The following is a 19,401-nucleotide window of genomic DNA, read 5'->3' on the forward strand; positions in this document are numbered from 1 at the left end:
GCTATAATTTCATTTAAAACTTATATTACTCAGAAAAGCATCAAACTAACTTAAATGTAAACAATGTAAAGATTTTGTTTAATGAAATAATCGCAAATGTAAAATATTTTTTCGTTCTTATTCAACTTGTTTACGTTAAAATGTTTAATTTTTAAATTACTCTTCGCATATGATACATTTATTAATTAGATTATTATGGTTAATAATGAATTAAATTACCATAAGAATAAGTAAAAAAAGAACGAAATCGAATGTCATACCGATTATGTTATCTGTGATTATTGTTTTTATGTTTTTGAATGAATAACTTTTGTTTTCTAGCATGTAATAGCTGTTTTCATAAAAATGTCGAATCAGAATCTCGAGGAATTTCGCGATTTTGTCAAAAAGCTTCAAACCGAAGATAACATTAAACCGGTTTTAAATGATATAAAAAATTTATTTAATTTTAAACCAGCTTCCGATGCAAAAACTACACTAACTTGTGTGGGAATAACAAATATTGTACGGTGTCTCGATGCTCAAGATAAGTATGTGTTTTTTAAAAATTATAAGTTAAAATAATTTGAATAAAAAAGACCTATAGTGATCATTTAGATAATTATATATGATCGGGTATGAAAACACCATAACAAATAGATTGTTAGGTAAAGTCTTTACATGAATTCACTCTGTAGCAAAATATTTTTAACTAATTAATTTATTATAGCACAACCACATCATATAGAAATAACTCATTTATATATAGATATATTATATCTTAATTCTTAGTTGTATAGTGTCCATTGTGTCACAAATTGGTTGGTTTCCAATTAAAAACTCTTGATTTATTTTTTTAAATTTGATTTTCTCATTATACAGGTCAAATGTTGATCTGACTTGTGAAGTTCTAAAGATATGTTTTGAGAAGTTTGGTGCAGGAGATGTGATAAAGCATTTTACTAGTCATATTATGTACCTACTTCGTCATGAAAATGATTGTGTTCGGAGCCTTGCAATTAATGAGGTAACAAAATATAATGGATAATATTTGTAAGTTTATGTACTGCCACTACTCCCTCTGCTACCACATTCCAAAGTTGTACTAATGTTAATCAGGTAATTGGAAGCTATCAAGTTGAGGTTAAGCCCTTTTTAGCACCTATAAGAAAGAATGCTAAATGTATATTCTGTGACAGTTCAAGCTGAGAGCTGCACTTGGTCACTGCATGGATTACTTGCCTAGGCAATCCATGAGCTTGATGACCTTCTAATCTGGGAATATTACTTGAAGTAATAGCCCTAATTGATGTTCCTTAAAGAGTTCTCAAGCTAAATCACATTTGTTTAGGCTGTGTACACTCTGCATTCTGCCACCTTATGGACATAGAATCTATAAATGACAACAAGGCAACCTTGTAAAAAAGTTAAATATATAAAAAAGATTTATTTTAAATGTGATTAAACAGTAGAATGGCTACAGTGAGACTTTTTTAGAAGACAAAGTATTCTAATCTAATTAAAAGGAATACAAAAAGTTCTAAGAACTGAACAAATGTCTTTAGATACATATGAATAATTTGAATTTAGACTTGCTTGAACTGGATGCATTATACTGTGAGTTTTGGATGCATTCCTTCCCAATGTGAGATTCATAAAAAAATTACATACCATAGATGCTTTGTTTCTACAATATTTTATAACAGCACTTTTATTTTCTAGGTATTCAAGGCAGTAAAAACTGATCAATCACTGCTACCAGTCCCTCAGTATATAGATGTTTTTGTGGCTGTTGCACAAATGGTTTGTGATAAAGATGTGGGTGTTGCTAATAAGGCAGTTATTATAACATCCAATTTGCCTTTAGAAGCATACAACAAAATTTTGGAAGAAATGAAGATTGCTTTAGAACATAATAGTAGCAGTAAATGTAATGCTTATGAGGTATCATATCTCTTTATATGTTTTGAATAAAACTTTAAAATACTTGCAATGACTAGACTGAAATCAGATCCAAATACACATGAGTTGACATTAAAATAAATAGCAACAGTGATGGTAATCTTGAACTGTTAAAGATTCAATTGCAACCCACTGTACCAAGTCTGTAATAGAAATCTGTCAGGCATGTAAAAAAGCATGATGTATTCTTTTATACTCTCTAAAACAGATAAAAAGCAGTTTGTTACCATGTTATGACCAGAAGCGATGCATATGATGACCATATGCAACCTCTAAAATGCTGCAGCAAAATATTTTCATGTATATTTTGTTACCACTCCAAGCATGGTAAATGATGGCGTTGGTGCTTAACAGACTGGTCTAATGGGTCCACATTTTCATATCAAAAACTTCTACTGAATTGCAATATGTGGACTCCTTACTATTTAGTGGTTAACACTGACACAGCATGGGTAGTACCTCACCAGGTAGACCATGTTACCATCTTTAGGGAGGCCTTGCAGTGGGTGTGTATGATCTGAAAAGAAGAATAAAACTGTTATTACTACAAATATACTTTAGATAGTTGTATTGTGTTATAATGTAATATTTCCATTGATATCAGAAAAAAAAATTTATTTTGTGTTCACTACACAGATTGATTCGAGATATACAACTATATATAACATTGGCTAGTGATTATTTAGTAAGGGCGTGTTTACATGCGGCAAAATTACAGTCTATGTGCCATATATGTTGTTCATGTAGATTATATTTTGTTTATTGTTCCTGTTCACCTTATGATTTAGCTTCATTTTGAACCAATTTCTATTTAACTCTCACCTGTTAAACCTGTCTTTGTCTATTTTTTGGACAACAAAAAAGAGATATTGAGATATCATTCATCATAACTGAAAATATAATGTGGCTTTTTACAAATCTTTATTATACAAATTTTAATAGCTTATTTGTATTTTTAATTTGTTTACAATTGTTTGTGCCTAAAAATAATATGTATTTTAACGTTTTTCTCTCATTTTCTTATGAAAGGGCCTTTAGAAGAGTGCTATTTTATGCTCTTCCTCCAGTGAACATATTTTGTTGTTTATTGAAAAAGTTAATAGGAATATACAAATTATTATTGTTTATATTTAGAAGTATATTTTGTTCCAGGTTGTAATTAATATTTCATCAAAGTCACAAGAGTTATTTAAACTCTGTGTAGATTATGGCTACATAGATCACATGATATCAGAACTTAATTCAAGTGATATTTTGTATCAGTTAAATATTTTAGAATTGCTGTCTAGATTGGCAGTCAAATCACATGGTATTAATTATTTAGTAAAGGAAGGAGGTTTAGAAAAAATTGCAGCATTAATTGGAGATGTACAGAAGAACCCTTTAGGAAGTCTTTTAATACCAGGTACTTTTATGATGATATGAAAATAAATGCTCTATATATTTAATAAGAAAGTTATAAAATGTTTCAGGTTATATAAAATTTTTTGGAAGCATTGCACATCACTACCCAAAGGAAATATTTGAAAAGTTTCCAGTTTTGTTAAATTCTTTGTTTGATGCAATTGAGTCAAATGACCAAACTATATTACCAGTTGCTTTGGACACTTTAGGTTTTATTGGTATTACAATTGAAGGAAAATTATGTCTTGCTGCAGTTGGTAAGTCAATTTACGGAACACATTTTTTATATTTTAAACTCTGTAATGTTTTCAACTGTTAAGTGCGCCACTGTAGCCCAATATGGGTATCACATACTTCTTTCTAGAATATGCCAGTTTGTTTTTAATTTCTCTTTAATAATCTTATATGATTAATATAATGTAACTCTTTGAGACCAAAACCATGAATCTACAATCATGTCATTAACTATTAAACAATCACTGGCTTGAGTTAGAATTATTATTTCTGGTTGCTATTGTATAGATTTCTGAATCAGAACTACAGATTTCAAGGACTGTAATGCCATTCCATTGACTTAGTGTAGTAGAAAGTTTCAATTTAATAGATCACAAATAATATATCACTTTTTTCAACTTTTGCATATGTAAATTTATTGAAATTTAAGATGAACTGAGACAAATTGAAACCTGAAACATGGTCATATTTATTATTGGTTTTTGAACTTAAGAATTAGGAATTTCCCTTATTTAAAATTCCTCTAAATAAAAATTAGTATTTGTGACATTTGTAGTTAAAATTAATTAAGAAATCAGAAAGTACAAGTTCCCCCACAGCCTATAAAAATTGGTGCACTGCTTAGCTAAAGATACCAAAATGTAGTAATAGCATAGTTCCATTGATATACTCTTTGGCTTTTTACTTAAGGCATTGTTGTATAATTTAGAATTTGTAATGTACTGTAGTGAATATCCTATGGCTGAAATTAAAAAAAAATATAATAATGAATTTTGCATAGATCATTATTATATTTATTAATTATGTAAAGAAATTTTTACATAGGTCATTTAGGCCCTCTTGGCTATGGAATTGCTACATACAGTGTGCATAGGTTCCTAATACTTACCCATTGACTGATATTTTGCGATAAGTTTTACAACCATGCTGTTTATCTCCAAACCACCTTTTTCGTCTGGGTTTGAAACTAGTTAGGCCAGAGATTATGCAAATGTTTAGGATATTTTGTTACATTTATTGTTACAGCAGAGTTGTAATTTCGCTATTTACACGTGTTAGGTAGACAAAATTGATATTATTTTTGAAAATTTATTAATTGGTCTTTTCTTTTTACATCATCATTGTTACAGGAGGACAATTCATTCAAGCTGTAGAAAAAGTTGGACAATTAATAAACAATAGCCCGACAGAAATAAAAATTAGAGCATTACATTGCTTTGCTAATTTAATAAGTGTGGAAAAGGATAAAGAAAGAAGTGGTCCTGTTGATCACAGAGTTACATTAATGACAAGAGAATGGTTCAGGAGTTTAAATAAGCAGTCTGGTTCAATGGAAACTTTACTTGAAATTTGTAAAAATCCTTTTCCTGATATTAAGCTAGCAGCTTTTGATACTCTAGATGCAGTGTGTCAACATTTATGGGGTGAGCAAGATGTTGCAAGAGTGGCAGGTACAGTTAGAAATTTTATTTTTATCATAATCATAACTGATATAAACTCAAAAGCAAAGGCCTGAAATTTTTTTGTAATTATTTTTAATCCTCTTCTTTGTCAAGGTGAAGCTACTACGTTCTTTAGAGTAGCTTCAAACATCATATCATCAAACTGCTTTGATTTATTTTGTTCATAGTTGAAAAATTACCTACCAGTCTACCAGGAGTATTTTGTATTCAGTTTTTACTATATAATCTTTTGTAAATCATATATATTTTTATGTTTTATATTGAGAGAAATAAATTACAATAGTTATCACAAATTTATTTATTGTAAATGTCTAGACACATTAGCAAAATTAATAATACTTTTATAATAAATTTTAGGTTTTGTTGAATATCTTCTAGATCGTTCTGTAAATAACACGAAAGAAGTTAAAGAAGCAAAATATGACATTATAAAAAGGTTGTCTCAATCAGCCGCATTTGAAGCCAATGTTTTCATGAGGTTGCAGACATATGTGGAAGAAGGTCCATTTTATTCTGATACTACATTGCAAGTGGCAATGGAGGAGGGAGACTAAGTTGCTGTGTAACATTTATTACTTTGCATTGTGCAATCCATGCAAAACAGCATTTCAAATTTTTTACTGTTGTTTAAAAATATATCTCGATCTAACAATTGTTCTGCTACTGAAAGTGTTTTATAAATAAAGTGTTTCAATTTCTCCTCTTCCTTTTTATTTTTGCATTGTTTGTTTCTGATCCCTTGCGTTTAGCCATTTTTGGTTTGCTGCCCCCATATTTAGCTGCCAAACCATCAATAAGAGAGCTCATTTGATTCGCTCTTGATTCCTGTCTTTGTTTAATCATAAGTTCTAAACTATTTCCTAAAAATAAAAATAAAACAATTTGTTATATTTAATTTAGATGGAAATAACACCTTGAACCCCATGTCAGTCATCAGTGATTTACACTAGTTTTCATTTGGTTGTATCAACCTGCCCTTAGTACTATGATGATTTTTGTCCCCATGTGGCCATGAAATGCAATGAAATTGTTTCTTGTAGAAGTAAATGAATCAATTTTGATAAAATCTTATCTAGGCCAAATGGTGAAAATAGCAACTCAGCAATGAATGCCTATAAGGATTAGATTTTTAACATTTACTATCTTTTACTGAGGTTAGAAATATAGCCATCCATAAATGAGTCAATAATGAGTGTGGTGCTCAATGTGTTAACGATCAAACTAATTCAATATTATACCTGAACCTAATCCTAGCTCTGATTTTAATTCTTCTGCTTCTTGTGCTTCTCGATTTTCTTTAGCAATTCGCTTCTGACGCTTTTTCGCAGGCTCATGGGTGAATATTTTGTATGTAGGGATTTCACCTTTATCAATCATTTCCTGAAAGGTTTATAATTTATTTATTTCAAATAGGCTTGCCAACAGTAATAACCTATAAGTTTACATGTAATTTAATTAAGTACAAAATTAAATATGTTTGCTTATTGTAGGTGTACACAGCCCCAGCCATAATTATGCTAGCTTATATCTAAATGTTATTAACCAAATAAAACAGAACACAACATTAAATGGATCTTTAACTTATAAAGCAAGACATGAATAATTTGTTCTTTTCTTGCTTTATTATATTTGTGTAATGTGCTCTCTGATTAGTTTCAATGTACTCTTAAAGGTAGTCCTTTTTATTTATAGAAATAATATTACATCCCCAAAATACATATGGTGCCATAGTAAAGTGATTTTATTCAAAATATTGCATATAGGCTGTAACTCTTAACAGATATACAAAAATATAGCTGTGAGGTTAAGGAATGTCTTCTAGTTTTACATGGTTGCAAAGAACTCAGGGCTTTGTTATAATACTGTACACATTACATGATGCAAACTGATTATTTTATCTACCCTATCTAAATTTATAAGTCAAAGAAAGGTCAAACATCTTTCTGAAGATTTATGATGCCTCAAATAAAACACAAATACTATGTATCATTAAACTTGAGGATTAGTTAGTAACTGTATAACCTTAAAAGTGGTGAATGTACAACTCATTGGTCATCAAAAGGCTTTAATGTTCTTTTAGTTATTTCCAACCACCATGTATAAAGATCACTAGAATAAGTTACATTATTGTATTTTTTCTATTAGAATGTGGCAGGCTAATAACTTCTAGCAGTGCAAAGACTACAGGGTTAGGTAGTAAACAATAATTTTAATACATATTGATCGATATTTTATTGCATTCACATGTTTAATGCTTAGCTTTACGCCTATAACAAGTCACCCTGCATATAAAAGCAGATAAAATTTACGTAATATTATGATTTTGAAATAAATGAGTTTTAAAATCAATGCTAAATTAAAAAAGTGGACTTAGGGTAGTTTTTTTTAAATGTACCTACCATCAAAATGCCTCTCAGTCTGGGTTCATGTTCTGTTCGTGCAAATTGTATTTGATCCACAATATAATCCATATCACCCTTTCCAGTGAGATATGCATGTTTTAGATCTTTTCTTTCTTCTTCTGATCCTAAAAAATATTTAGTGTTAATAGGTTAAATTTGTACCAAGTAGAGATCCTCGATTATTAAATGCCACCTTCTGTGGTAGCTGCCCACATTAAGCAAGATCATTATGGACTATAGATGCTTTTGAATTTAAAGGTTATTATCAATGTCTAGAGTATTTGTTGGTGCGGGTAATCAAGTTCTTGTGGGCCTTCTATTAGCAAATGTGTTGCGGTACTGCAACTCCAGCAGTTACACACTGTTTTCAGGTCACCAGCCCTTCATAAGGCAGAACATGCCAAAAAAGGAAGTCAGTATAATATATACCATAGTTAGCATTTATTTTGGCAGGTAGTAACTATTGATCTTTTAAAAACACAATTAGTTTTAACTACTCTACATAAATAAAAATTATAGAGTAATTAAAACCTATGGTATTTATAAAATTTTTACATTTCAAACAAAAGATACTTGTCTTGCTAAATCAAACGTATGGTACTCTAAGGTATGTTAAATTCTTTGCTGGGCCTCATCGAAGAGTGGTGATTGCAATTATGACTGTAAGCCTAATTTACATAATTGACATTGTTATTGTTTTATCACACAGAAATTGACAGATTTGGAATACACATAGTAAGAAAATCTTATATTACATATAAAATACACAGTCAAATTATCATATACCTTATAAAAGAATGCACTTTGCAGTAAAAGTAAAAATAAGATGTAAAAAGTCTAGAAGATGTCATGTGACTGCAAATTATTACAAAAAATAAATAATTCATTCAATAATATTATTTAAAAGTATAAAACAATTAATAGGCTTAGATGGCACAACTGTATAAAACTTTGTGTTATTTACATATGTGTATATATATTGGCAGAACATTTATTGTATACATGTTATCACTTGCTTAGAATTCATATGGAGATATCATTAAATTATTATTAAAAATTAGACTTATAAGTAGGAACATTGACATAATTCCTGTGGGTCTAGTAAGATTTGCTTGCACAGTAAAATGTTAAAGACAATTTATCTTTACTTTTAAGTTATAACAGGACGAAGGAAGGTTTTGTATTTACCAACATATTCTTTCTCATAGGCAATAATGTCTTCATCAGTAATTTTCTTAAAAAGTAGTCTCCAATAAGTTGACCAATCACGATCAGTAAGAGAAACTTCTTCATCAACACATTTTGTTTCATCATAAACAGCTCTTTTGTCTTTATCACTGAGAATAGCGTGAACTGCCCCCAATACTTGAAATTTTTTTGTAGCTTCTATTTTCTTATCATCATTGACTCGGTCAGGATGTACCTTCAGCGATAATTTATGGTAAGCTTTTTTCACTGAAAACAAAGATGATCAGGTAAATTCTTATAAAAATGAAAGACTATAATTGAAGATATAAATTAAGTTAAGGCACCATCTTTTTCTGTGGCTTTATCAGTGATTTGTAGAACATCATAAAGGTTAGTGGTATTAAAATATTGTTCGCACAATTCTATTAAGCCCATAGTGTAATTAAAAGCTAAATCTTTCGTTAATCTGATTTGCAAATATTTGAACCAACCATTTAACCAACTTTATGCCAAAATGACATTTGAATAAATGTCAATGTCATATTCCCGCCAAATAGATATAAAGATAATTTAAGCAGTACCAACCGTGAAATTAAACCAGTAAGTATCTTTAGCCTGTGATAATATTAAGCATAGCGTATTAATTGATAAAATTAATATTTAATGAAACTATTGATTCTCTCGAAGCATAAATACTTAAAGAAATATTGTACTAATGCAATATTTTGTTAATAAATTTTGGTAATAATAAAATAGTTTATAACATATAATTAAAATTGAAATTATGGGTAAGTTTACAATTGTTTTTGGGTTTTTCAATCATCTTTGTTAACTGACGTGGGTTTATAATTATGACATATATATAAAATTTTAATGTCATAATATATAATATTAAAATTATAATTTAGAGGTAAAAAAAATACACTTTAAAAAATGTCTACGCAACACGTAGTTTATAAAACATTGACTAGTTCGCGATTATTAGCTTGAAGATGTATTTTTTTTTAAATTCGGAGCAATTTAATCGTTAACCAGTTTTTTTTTAAATTACACTCAAGCAGGACAAAACCTTTTATTCAGCGTAGTTAAGAATGTAATGTTATATATCGCTGCAATTAATAGTATATTATTTTATTAATTATTGTCCCTTTCTAAAAAAAATATGAAAAATCATTGAGTTCGAGACGTTTACTTTTGTATTTATGCTTTGACATGCTGATAACATTTTTCTAAAATTAGAACGTGGTGCACAAAAATCATTTCAATTGTTTATGGAAGTCATCGTATTGGCACAAATCATTTTAAATGATTAATTTTTAAATAGACGTACTACTTAAAACATTTTTTATTTAATGGATAGCGCTAAACTTGCATGCGGTGATAATAATGATCTACTTTCGACATCACCTAGGTTGCAGGAGGTAGAAGAAGAAAAATCTTTTTTACTTGAGAGTAGCATGAATATAAATAGAAAAACCGCAGAAGACACAGATGATCAGAAATTTCAAATTAATGATATTACCCCACAGGGGATTGATGACAATGAAGAAAAATTAAAAGAGAGAATAGCCCAATGCCGAAATTTAATTGAATCTTTAAAACATGAGCTGTGCGAAGAAAAATCCAAACTAGAACAGAAAGGCAAAGCGCCGAAACAGGAAACATCAAAAATAATGTCTAGTACCGTAGAAGGTAATGAAAAATTAAATTCGGATAAATATATGAGCGAATTGTTACTAGATAACAATACGTATTCAGCATGTATGGAAGGTAGGTTTAATTGTGATGAAAATTTAATTGAATATGAAAAGCAACTTCAACGTTACCAAAACACTTTAAATATGGCACAGATGGAGAAAAAGTACGCAATACGAAAGCAAATGCTCGCTAAGGCTTTTAATTTAAAACTTCTTGAAGTTGAAAATCACTGTAACATTGAATTACTTCGAGTAAAACAAAGCCTTCAATGTTTAGAACCGTTGCGCATGATTGCCAGCAAATGGAAGACAAGTACTGATGATTCTTACGATTTAAATAGTTTCGAGCTGATTCCAAGGTATCCTGAATTAAATTCTGACGCGTTTGCGGATTTTAGCAAAACAGTTGCGGATTTTGATAAAATGAATGTTGAAAAGTTGGAAAATAGCTTTGAACCTAATCAAAGCTCATTGGATTCCTAATTGACAATTTTTTTATTATTCCTGATGTTATTTTTGGTACAACGACAATAATTTTCTAAATTATAAAAAATATTGTATAGATTTGTAGTTTATAATTATATAACAAGTTAGAAATCTACGGGGAGGTCTAAGTCAAGCAGTGGACGCTCTTCGGCTGAAATGACGATGTTGAATTATATATCAGGCAAAATGATGCTTAAACTTGTATAAGTGGTAATATGGCTAAGTTGTAGTTGTAACACAACTTACAAATTGCCGTAAGTGAATATGATTTTGTAATTTTTTACTGGCATGTGACAGTAAATATGTAGACGCCCTGCTACCACTGATAGATAAGGTACTAAGTCGAATAACATTTGATAAAGGTCTATTTTATATATCCTTATAACATTGGTAAAATTTATTTTTAAAACCAGCACGGCTCTGGACTCTGAAAAGTTTGAGATACTATTACTGATTTCACTCTCTGGTAAGCTATATGAAACACGTGTAACAATCCAGTGCATAAGTACTAATTGCATTCTTGATGTTAACCACTATATTCTCTTGGTAAGCAAGCAAATTAAGCAACATCTCTCTTTACAAATTCAAAATATATGTTAGCAGGCAACTTCACGTACTTTAGAATACTCATTATTTCAACATTATTAGTAGTAAGCTACGATTCGCTCGGAATACTGATCTGCTGAGAAGAACCGGCCACAAGCACAACAATTGCTCTTTTTAAATAAAATTTGACAATTTCATGTATATATATTATATCGACCATGTAAATGAGTCAACAAACTAAGTTTCAGACATTTTAATCACTATAAATCATTAATGCTATAATTTACGTAATGTTATACTTTTTTAGATTTAAAACTAAGAAAGTGAAAGTTTTAGACATCTTGAGAAACTTTATTATGTAAAGTGTAAACAAATAGAGAGTAATATTGAGTAGATGAGAGACAGATTATATAAAAGTTTATTGTTAGCGTATAGATAATAAATTAATATTTAAAAAAACAACATATACAGAATAAAAAATAAAAAGGCGCCAAAAATTAAAAAAGATTCTTTACCCGAAGCACTGTTAAATATTCGTATGAAATTAATTTATATAGTTCAAGCAATCAAATTAAGAAAAAGGGTGCGAAAATCAGATTTCAATAAATCAAAAGTCGAAGAGGACCTCCGTAGTGGACCACACACATTGAGGCACGCGCTTCGAATGCTGCCGACTTTTTATTCTTGCCGCTGAGATCCTGTCGTGTGGGCTCGGTTGTTTTCGGCCCCCGTTCGGAAGGCGATTCTGTCGACATCAAATTCGTCTGCCGTTGCCTGTGTCGTGTCGTTCAGTTAGGAACTTGAATTTTATTTTAATAAGATTCCAATTTGTCAATTAGAGGGCAACGTATGAGGCGAACTGGTTTGACTTCTTTACACCTTGTATCTTTATAAGTTAATGTTCATTTATAAGGAATTTAAAGGACAAAGCTCTAAAGCGATAGACCTTTTAAAGCTTATCATTTTTTTTTAAAGTACGTAAATAAACTTTTTAAAGGTGTAGCTGAGCTGAATATGTAAAAAAAAGCTTTATTATTTCTTATTACGATCTCATTTACATAATTCTAATAAAAAAATTCTAATTGGTTAAAACATATAATAAGAAACAGGATTATCCTATGACTAAAAGAAGAAAAATGTTGTGGTAAAACATGTTTAGGTATATGTATTATAGTAGGAATGACAGTTTTCAGGATTCTGAGATTTTATTTGACTTGCTTGATAAATGACGATTTGTCAAAATAGTTTAACGATGTCACCCAGACATCGTTAAACTATTTTTTTTATTTAATCTGCCGGTTCTAAAAAAAAATTACGTATTTTATCAGATTGCAGTAAGCAAAGAATAATGCCGTAACGAATTTCGGAATAGCCGCGATAAATTTAATGTTTTTATATGTTGCTGTGAAAATTATTACTTTCAAGTAGTTTCAAATATTATCGATATGTTGAAATGAAAAATGCATTTCGAGATAAATAAAATTTAAATGAATAAGTCAATCAAGCGATTAAAAATTGTCGTTATACAGAAGTAAAATAAAAAATGACAATGTTATAATAATAAGAGTGAAATATCTCGAATGAGTTATTTTCGAAACCTGCGCAATTTGGATATAGGAAGCTTAGCATAACATATTTAATGCCCAGAATTAGTTAATTGAAAGCCATACAGTAATTTTATTACAGACGTGTAATGAAATTATATAAAAAATATAAATATAAATATTATTTACAGTAATATTTAATTATATATTATCTATTATCTCTTTAATCATTTATTATTTCTATACAATATGTAATAAAATACACATAATAATAAAAAAAAAATCATTAACAATACTTTAACTTATTACTTTTGTTAAGATTTATTTATTCCATAATTATTCTTTTCAGTTACAGATGAAAATACAACTCGATCATAAGTTTATATCATTGCTTAATTTGTACTTAATGTGTATGATTCAATATTTAGAATTTTAGATTTAATTAAGCTATGCAGCGTAATAGAACAGGGAGTTGTTAAGAAGCTGAACAATTCGTACGCTTCTCTAAAAAGTCGCTCACCATTATTTATCTCTGAGCAAGATGCCTACGGACGAATTTGTATGTGCCGTCTCGAGAGCTTTATGGTAGAGTAAACAGTTTAAAACACTACAGTCCGGTCGTATTGGTTCAGCACTTGCGTCCATTAGCCTTCACCGACACCTCGGCCGGTCTCTTGTCAAAAATATTGTTTGTTCTTAAGCAGTGTCGGAGGTGGCGGCGCGACACTCGCTTACCACTTGGTATAGTTTGCTTTGGCTGCTTTTAAGCGACTTGACAGCTCATAAGTGTTCTTTTACATGATCAAAGTCCTGTGAGCCTTAAGAATCGGTCGCCTACATATTTTTTTTATTGAGGCAGAATTAGAATTTATATTTTTTTTTAAATATTGTTAGTATATTTTTATGAATATGAAATATTTAATTTAATAACATTTAATTTTAAAAAGTAAACACAAAGGATAAAATTCATTTATTCGACATCTATATATTTCTTTAATCTATTTCATTTTCGACTTTTCTCTGTTTCGTATGGTGTTGTTATAGTTGTGGAGAAGGAGGAAGACCCTCCACAACAACACATCTTTTATATGTCATTTCATCGAATAATACGTTTTTTCTGACAATTGATTTAAGTATGCTCTTTGAATTTGTTAAAAGTAGTCGAATAATGTTTTGCGGCAATTTCATAATAATCTGATTCCGTTTGTTTCAAATGAATTAGAGACTTTTTGCAGTCAGATTTTTAGTACAGTCAATTTTTCATGGTGCCTTGTAAATACATAATAGATTTCTCTTACTTATTTTTAATTTGTTGTAATTATTGTCAATGTATAAGATATTATCATAAATATATTGTAAGGCTGTAAGAATATTGACCTCTTTAACCCGATTTCTCAAGTAGCGGATCTAAGTCGTAAATAGCTTGGATGACTCTCTTTTGTAATATATTTTCGATATCCACACCTCTATCCCAAAGCATCAATCCCTAGGACATATCGTATAAAATCAGTATCAATATCAGAGTAGCGCCTTATCTTCCTAACGGCATAAGCTGCAGCACTAAGCCTGATCGCAAGAGATTCAATGTGAAGCTTCCATTGGAGTTTAGAATCGTTTGTGACACCTAGGAAATCCGTAGAGTTTACATAATTTAAAACATCATCATTTATTTTTATTTAATTAGAGGTGTTTCATTTAATATTCGGTAAAGAAAATTTTATGCCTTTAGTTTTTATAATATTTAAAATTAAGTTGTTAACCGTTAACCATCAATATTCACAAAAGACCTTTGTTCACGTCGTCAAAATTACCTCTTTTCCTATCTATATTAAATAAAAGAAATTTGCGAACGCATCTGCGAACAGTGCAATCTCGCATAAATTTTAGGCTAAAATGGTAAATAGTTTATACGCATTAAAGTTATTTTTTTTTAAATATGGAGGAAGTATTAGGGTTTATAAAATGTAAAAGATTTCTACAAAGAATGCTTTCATTTCTGTGTGAAAAATCAAGATTATGTATACTTTAAGAGACGTATGTTTTAAATTAATTAACATGGTGCGTAATCATTAGTCGAAAAATGATATCTTCAGGAGTTTTATCTATCTAGTCTTTCTAAAGATTTTTACTTTTAAAATTTTCAATTTTCCTCAATTGAGTTTTTCCTAAATATTTATCGAGTCAATGTCATATTTACGTTGCAGTCTTATTTAAGTTTAAATAGAGGTATTTAACTCTGATTTTACCTCATGTGTACGTTGCTGGAAAATGATGTTACTCGACTACAAAATCACGGGGTTACCGTTGTGATTTTTGTAAATGGTAATTTATTTATTTATCTGTTTAATTATTATTGTTTGGCATTAACATAGTGCGGAGAATAAATGGCCTAGGGGGACTTTCGTTCTTTAGTAGAGACAACGAACCGGCAGGCGTAACGTAGGAAGTTCATCAACAAGGTTTACAGACGACTTTGTTAAGTTCGTCGGAAGAGCTTGGATGGTATACCTTTTCCAATAAGAACGGCTGGAAAAGAATGGAATTTTTTGGGAGAGGCCTATGTTTAGCGGAGGAGTATAAAGATATGAACATCTAAAATTCCACGTATTGTATTGTTTTGGCAGTTTCACGGGTTTGCACAGGGCTAAGAGTGTTTAGCCTAGATATCATATTTTTAAGAGTTAAACTTAAATAAGACGCAACTTATGAATGCAGTTAACCCTCGTGATATCATTTTAAGTTAGGCAAATGAAATAAAAAAGAGATAACACGACTTGCATTAGTGAATCAAATGAATATACGGATTTCTGGCTTATAGGTGTAAAATCTTTAAATGGGTGAATGTATAACTCATTTACTGTCAATTAATGCATGGTACACCCTATCCAATAATCAATAGTTTCAGAAATAATAATTAAAGTAATGTTAATACAGTAAGAAAATACGTTTAAAAATTTCGATTACTGTGTAATAATATTAATTAATGTTTACTATCTATCTTGCAGACGATATTGCCAGAAGTTATTGGTCTGTTGCATTCCAATAGTAAAAAATGATACAAATTTTGGAGTGATCATTTTGTACAGGATGATTAGTAATAGGTGTAAAAGCCTTAAAGATTATTGCTGAAAAATAAGCAATAGTCACCCCGTTAAAGCCTTTATACGTATAAAAAATCAATATAAAATATTTATCAAACGCTGTATTTGATTAATTGGAACCATAATTTCTAGAATGTATTTAATAACGAGAATTTCTGGGGCATCGTATCAGAATGTGTGAATTTACTTTTAAAGATGCATATTGCTGTCAAAAGATCTCTCTTAATAAGATTAGAAGATACATTTTCTTAGACATGTCAATTATATGAATGAATAGATTGCACGGTATTATCCAACCCATAATATTCTTCGTTTATTGGTTTAGTTTATTGCGTGTGAATGATGGGTATTGTTCTCTTGGACACTTGCTTAGTGGTTTGCCGCTGTCACTACAGGCGCCGGCATTTGTGTTAAAATAATACCTAGTTATAAAATTTGTCCTTTATCTCCTATACTTATATTACTTCCTTTCTCCGATAACAATTACTCATCACTAAGAAAATAAAGTGTAAAAATATACATAAAATATATTTTTTGCTTGCGGTAACGACGTTGAGCTAAAGGCAATTTTTTTTTCTTAGGGGCTTAAAACCATTTTGAAAAGATTTTTAATCTTATCAATAGCTTGTATTACGCATTTCAGGTTCCCAAGCTCATTCACGGTTTTTTATCTTTAAGTATTCCTATATGGTCCGTCCACTTCCGGGTATTATCGATAAGGAGTGTTAAGCACTTTTGTTTTGGTTTTCAACGTAATGATTGTTCTTTTACCTGTTACTCTGTTATTATATTTTTTATATATTCACAATGGAATATATTTTATGTATCTCCATTTCCAACAGTAATAAAATTTACAACTATTCTATAATAAAACTCAAATTAAAAAGAACAACTGCTGTGTTTTCGGAGTGAGTCAGTCGGCTCTTTTCCGCAGATCAGCATGCCGATCCGTTGGTAGCAGCTTATTACCTATAATCTTGAATTAATAGACGATTTAAAAATGTCGACTTTAATAAAAATATTTTGTATTAGAATTTACACATTTAGATCAATAAAACTATAATAGTTCTTATTTAACCAAATCACGGCCATTGACAAATAAGTATCAGTCGCTTATAGAGTCATGAATACGGCTATACTCGAGTATTTCCCTACGAGATCGAATCTGGAACGAGGAGATTCCTAGACGGATGAAAGTGACCCATATAGGAGTTGAAGTTGCTGTGGGTAGGCTACATAGCGCGCAGAACAGATGGTTGCTGGAGCTTTAAAGTTCTGGGGTGGAGTCCACGAACTGGCTAGCATTGCGTACAGTCAACCTACAAGATCAACAAACGATCTGTTAGGGTTGCAAGATGATGCACGCAGGCCGTCTCCAAATCGGTCATATTGGAAATCTATGCGGGGAGGTCGATGACGAAGATGATCATGACCCGTATAACAAAATATTCTTCAATAACTTATAACACAATTATGTAACTATGTTATTTGAATTACGTGCTCTGTTATAGACGGTACACACGATTGGATGCTTTGGAAAAGTAAAGACCGATTGTTGTGGTTACTTTAATCAGTTTACGTAAGAGATTTTGCAAAGATGTTGTAGCAATCTCTGTAAATTTTCGATAAGCTACGTGACATTTAATATTTATATTAAAGGTATTATTTTTCTTTGTGGATGTCTTTGACGTAAAATTTATAATAATTAATGATAATATTTACCTATGTGAAGCTTTATAACATTGCTTACAAATTAATTAGATAAAAATAGGTTATCTTCAGTAGAAAATAAATTTTATAGTTTTTTTGTTTTATTTTCGTTATTAAGTGACCTAATGTAACATGTTTATGAGAGCAAAGAATTAATAAAGATAAACTTTTCGAGTCCTACGCGAAAGTAGCATTCAAGGGGCCTGCTCTATTTATTAGATTTATTAGTGCTTTTCGTTACTCCAGAGTATGTGTAAAAGCTCGTAGACGTGAAACAAAACATGAATCCGGATGACTTATGAGCTGATTATGCGTCCCATGCATTTTATTGTACGAGCAAAGTCGTCGCAATGCGTACAAATTATCCTAAACGGGCAGTCTCTGTTATGTAAATGTGCATATAAATTTCCCTCTAAAGCATCTATTTTCTAGGTCAGAGTTGAAAGGGAAGTCGTGGCGTTGTTTCGTCGAGAGTAAATTAAGCAATGGGTATCTTGACCCTTCTTAGTTATTTTACAAACAATTTGTAGCCTTGTGTTTTTCATTACAAAAATTCTTGTAGCCGTCTGGATATCGGGGTAGATAGCCGTAATGGACAGTGAGGAATAATTAGTCATTTCCAACGAGTTTAAGACTACATACTTCATTTTTGGGCCGCGGTTGTGCATTTTTATTAACAAAAAAATTATTTTTTACATTATCATATTTTTTAATTTTTGTTTTAGATTTTTTAATAAGCGTGAAGTAGAAATGTAAACGGTTGAATAAAATAAAGATATGACAGAAATTAATATTTATCTTGACATAGATTGTGTAATAAATATTACTATTTCTATGATTTATTTATTTTATCATCGCAATGAAATGCATGAAATTGTTTAGATATAAGATTTGGCAACAAAGCAAACACATTGTTTGGACGATTTGCACAGACTGAATAATATACTACAAAAGATATATTTTATAAGGTGTTATCTTAAACGATATTTTATTATTTAATACAGAAAACAGAAGTTGAATAGACTTAAATCTATCTATAGATCGAGATCTCAATTTTTCTTCTTCTTTTCAGCCGATAGACGCCCACTGCAAGACATAAGCTTCCATTAAAGATCACCGTGATGGCAGGCCTTGCGGTACCCGCATCTGGCGACTTCCCATGACCTTAACTTGGTCGTCGGTTCACCTAGTGGAGACCTGCCCATGCCGCGTCACGGTCAATACTCGAGAACCTTTCGGCCCCAACGGTATAGGTTGCACGAGCGATTTGCCCTATCCGTTGCCACTTCAGACGACAATATCTACGAGCTACGACTGTGACCTTGACTTTTTCTGTTGATCTCCTCATTTTTGATTTGATTTTGCAATGAAATTTCGAACAAAGTATTCATTGCTTAGGATCTAAGATCTTCGTTGCATTCGCAAGAACGAAATACAACATTTAATAGTCAAAATACAGTTTAGATTTGCACAATTTTTTTCAGAATCAAGACGAAGGTATTAACTTGTTCTCGAATGTATAAGGAGATATCGAGACGGATGTGAACAATGGATCGTTGGCACTTCAATAATTCATTTTCGTGCGACCTCGTGATATACCGTCAAGTCCTAATTGTGTTTCAACACACTGCGACCATCGCTGTACAAATCTTATAAACATACATTAGAAACGTAAAAACCATTTG

The 19,401-nt window shown here is 30.5% G+C and overlaps 3 protein-coding genes across 3 annotated transcripts; 2 read left to right on the forward strand and 1 right to left on the reverse strand.

The window, feature by feature from the left end:
- The first annotated feature begins 314 nt into the window (after positions 1-314).
- Positions 315-5,742, forward strand: LOC137931511 (26S proteasome non-ATPase regulatory subunit 5). The gene is made up of 7 exons (XM_068774927.1): positions 315-530; positions 862-1,006; positions 1,702-1,923; positions 3,094-3,346; positions 3,414-3,602; positions 4,710-5,030; positions 5,400-5,742. Exons 1-7 carry the CDS (start codon positions 346-348, stop codon positions 5,594-5,596), a joined length of 1,512 nt encoding a protein of 503 aa, XP_068631028.1. The 5' UTR covers positions 315-345; the 3' UTR covers positions 5,597-5,742.
- Positions 5,336-9,129, reverse strand: LOC137931512 (dnaJ homolog subfamily C member 9). The gene is made up of 5 exons (XM_068774928.1): positions 8,977-9,129; positions 8,633-8,899; positions 7,442-7,569; positions 6,281-6,422; positions 5,336-5,902 (listed from the first exon to the last, which is right to left on the reverse strand). The coding sequence occupies exons 1-5, from the start codon at positions 9,065-9,067 to the stop codon at positions 5,733-5,735; spliced, it is 798 nt and encodes a 265-aa protein (XP_068631029.1). The 5' UTR covers positions 9,068-9,129; the 3' UTR covers positions 5,336-5,732.
- A 960-nt stretch (positions 9,130-10,089) lies between these two features.
- LOC137931822 (uncharacterized) lies at positions 10,090-10,812 on the forward strand. Its single transcript, XM_068775333.1, has one exon. The coding sequence runs from the start codon at positions 10,090-10,092 to the stop codon at positions 10,810-10,812; it is 723 nt and encodes a 240-aa protein (XP_068631434.1).
- The last annotated feature ends 8,589 nt before the right edge of the window (positions 10,813-19,401 follow it).

Source organism: Battus philenor, unplaced genomic scaffold, assembly GCF_028537555.1.
Source record: "Battus philenor isolate CCGP_79_NKW_IND1 unplaced genomic scaffold, ilBatPhil1.0.hap1 SCAF_8, whole genome shotgun sequence".
Classification (NCBI taxonomy): domain Eukaryota; kingdom Metazoa; phylum Arthropoda; class Insecta; order Lepidoptera; family Papilionidae; genus Battus; species Battus philenor.

Excerpts from the sequence above, each read along its gene's own strand:
- LOC137931511 (XM_068774927.1), top strand. The coding sequence starts at position 346 with ATGTCGAATCAGAATCTCGAGGAATTTCGCGATTTTGTCAAAAAGCTT. Across the intron at positions 1,007-1,701 it reads GGAGCCTTGCAATTAATGAG|GTATTCAAGGCAGTAAAAAC; the intron begins GTAACAAAATAT and ends TTTATTTTCTAG. Across the intron at positions 5,031-5,399 it reads AGATGTTGCAAGAGTGGCAG|GTTTTGTTGAATATCTTCTA; the intron begins GTACAGTTAGAA and ends AATAAATTTTAG.
- LOC137931822 (XM_068775333.1), top strand. The coding sequence starts at position 10,090 with ATGAATATAAATAGAAAAACCGCAGAAGACACAGATGATCAGAAATTT.
- LOC137931512 (XM_068774928.1), bottom strand. The coding sequence starts at position 9,067 with ATGGGCTTAATAGAATTGTGCGAACAATATTTTAATACCACTAACCTT. Across the intron at positions 7,570-8,632 it reads CTATGAGAAAGAATATGTTG|GATCAGAAGAAGAAAGAAAA; the intron begins GTAAATACAAAA and ends AATATTTTTTAG. Across the intron at positions 6,423-7,441 it reads GACTGAGAGGCATTTTGATG|GAAATGATTGATAAAGGTGA; the intron begins GTAGGTACATTT and ends TAAACCTTTCAG.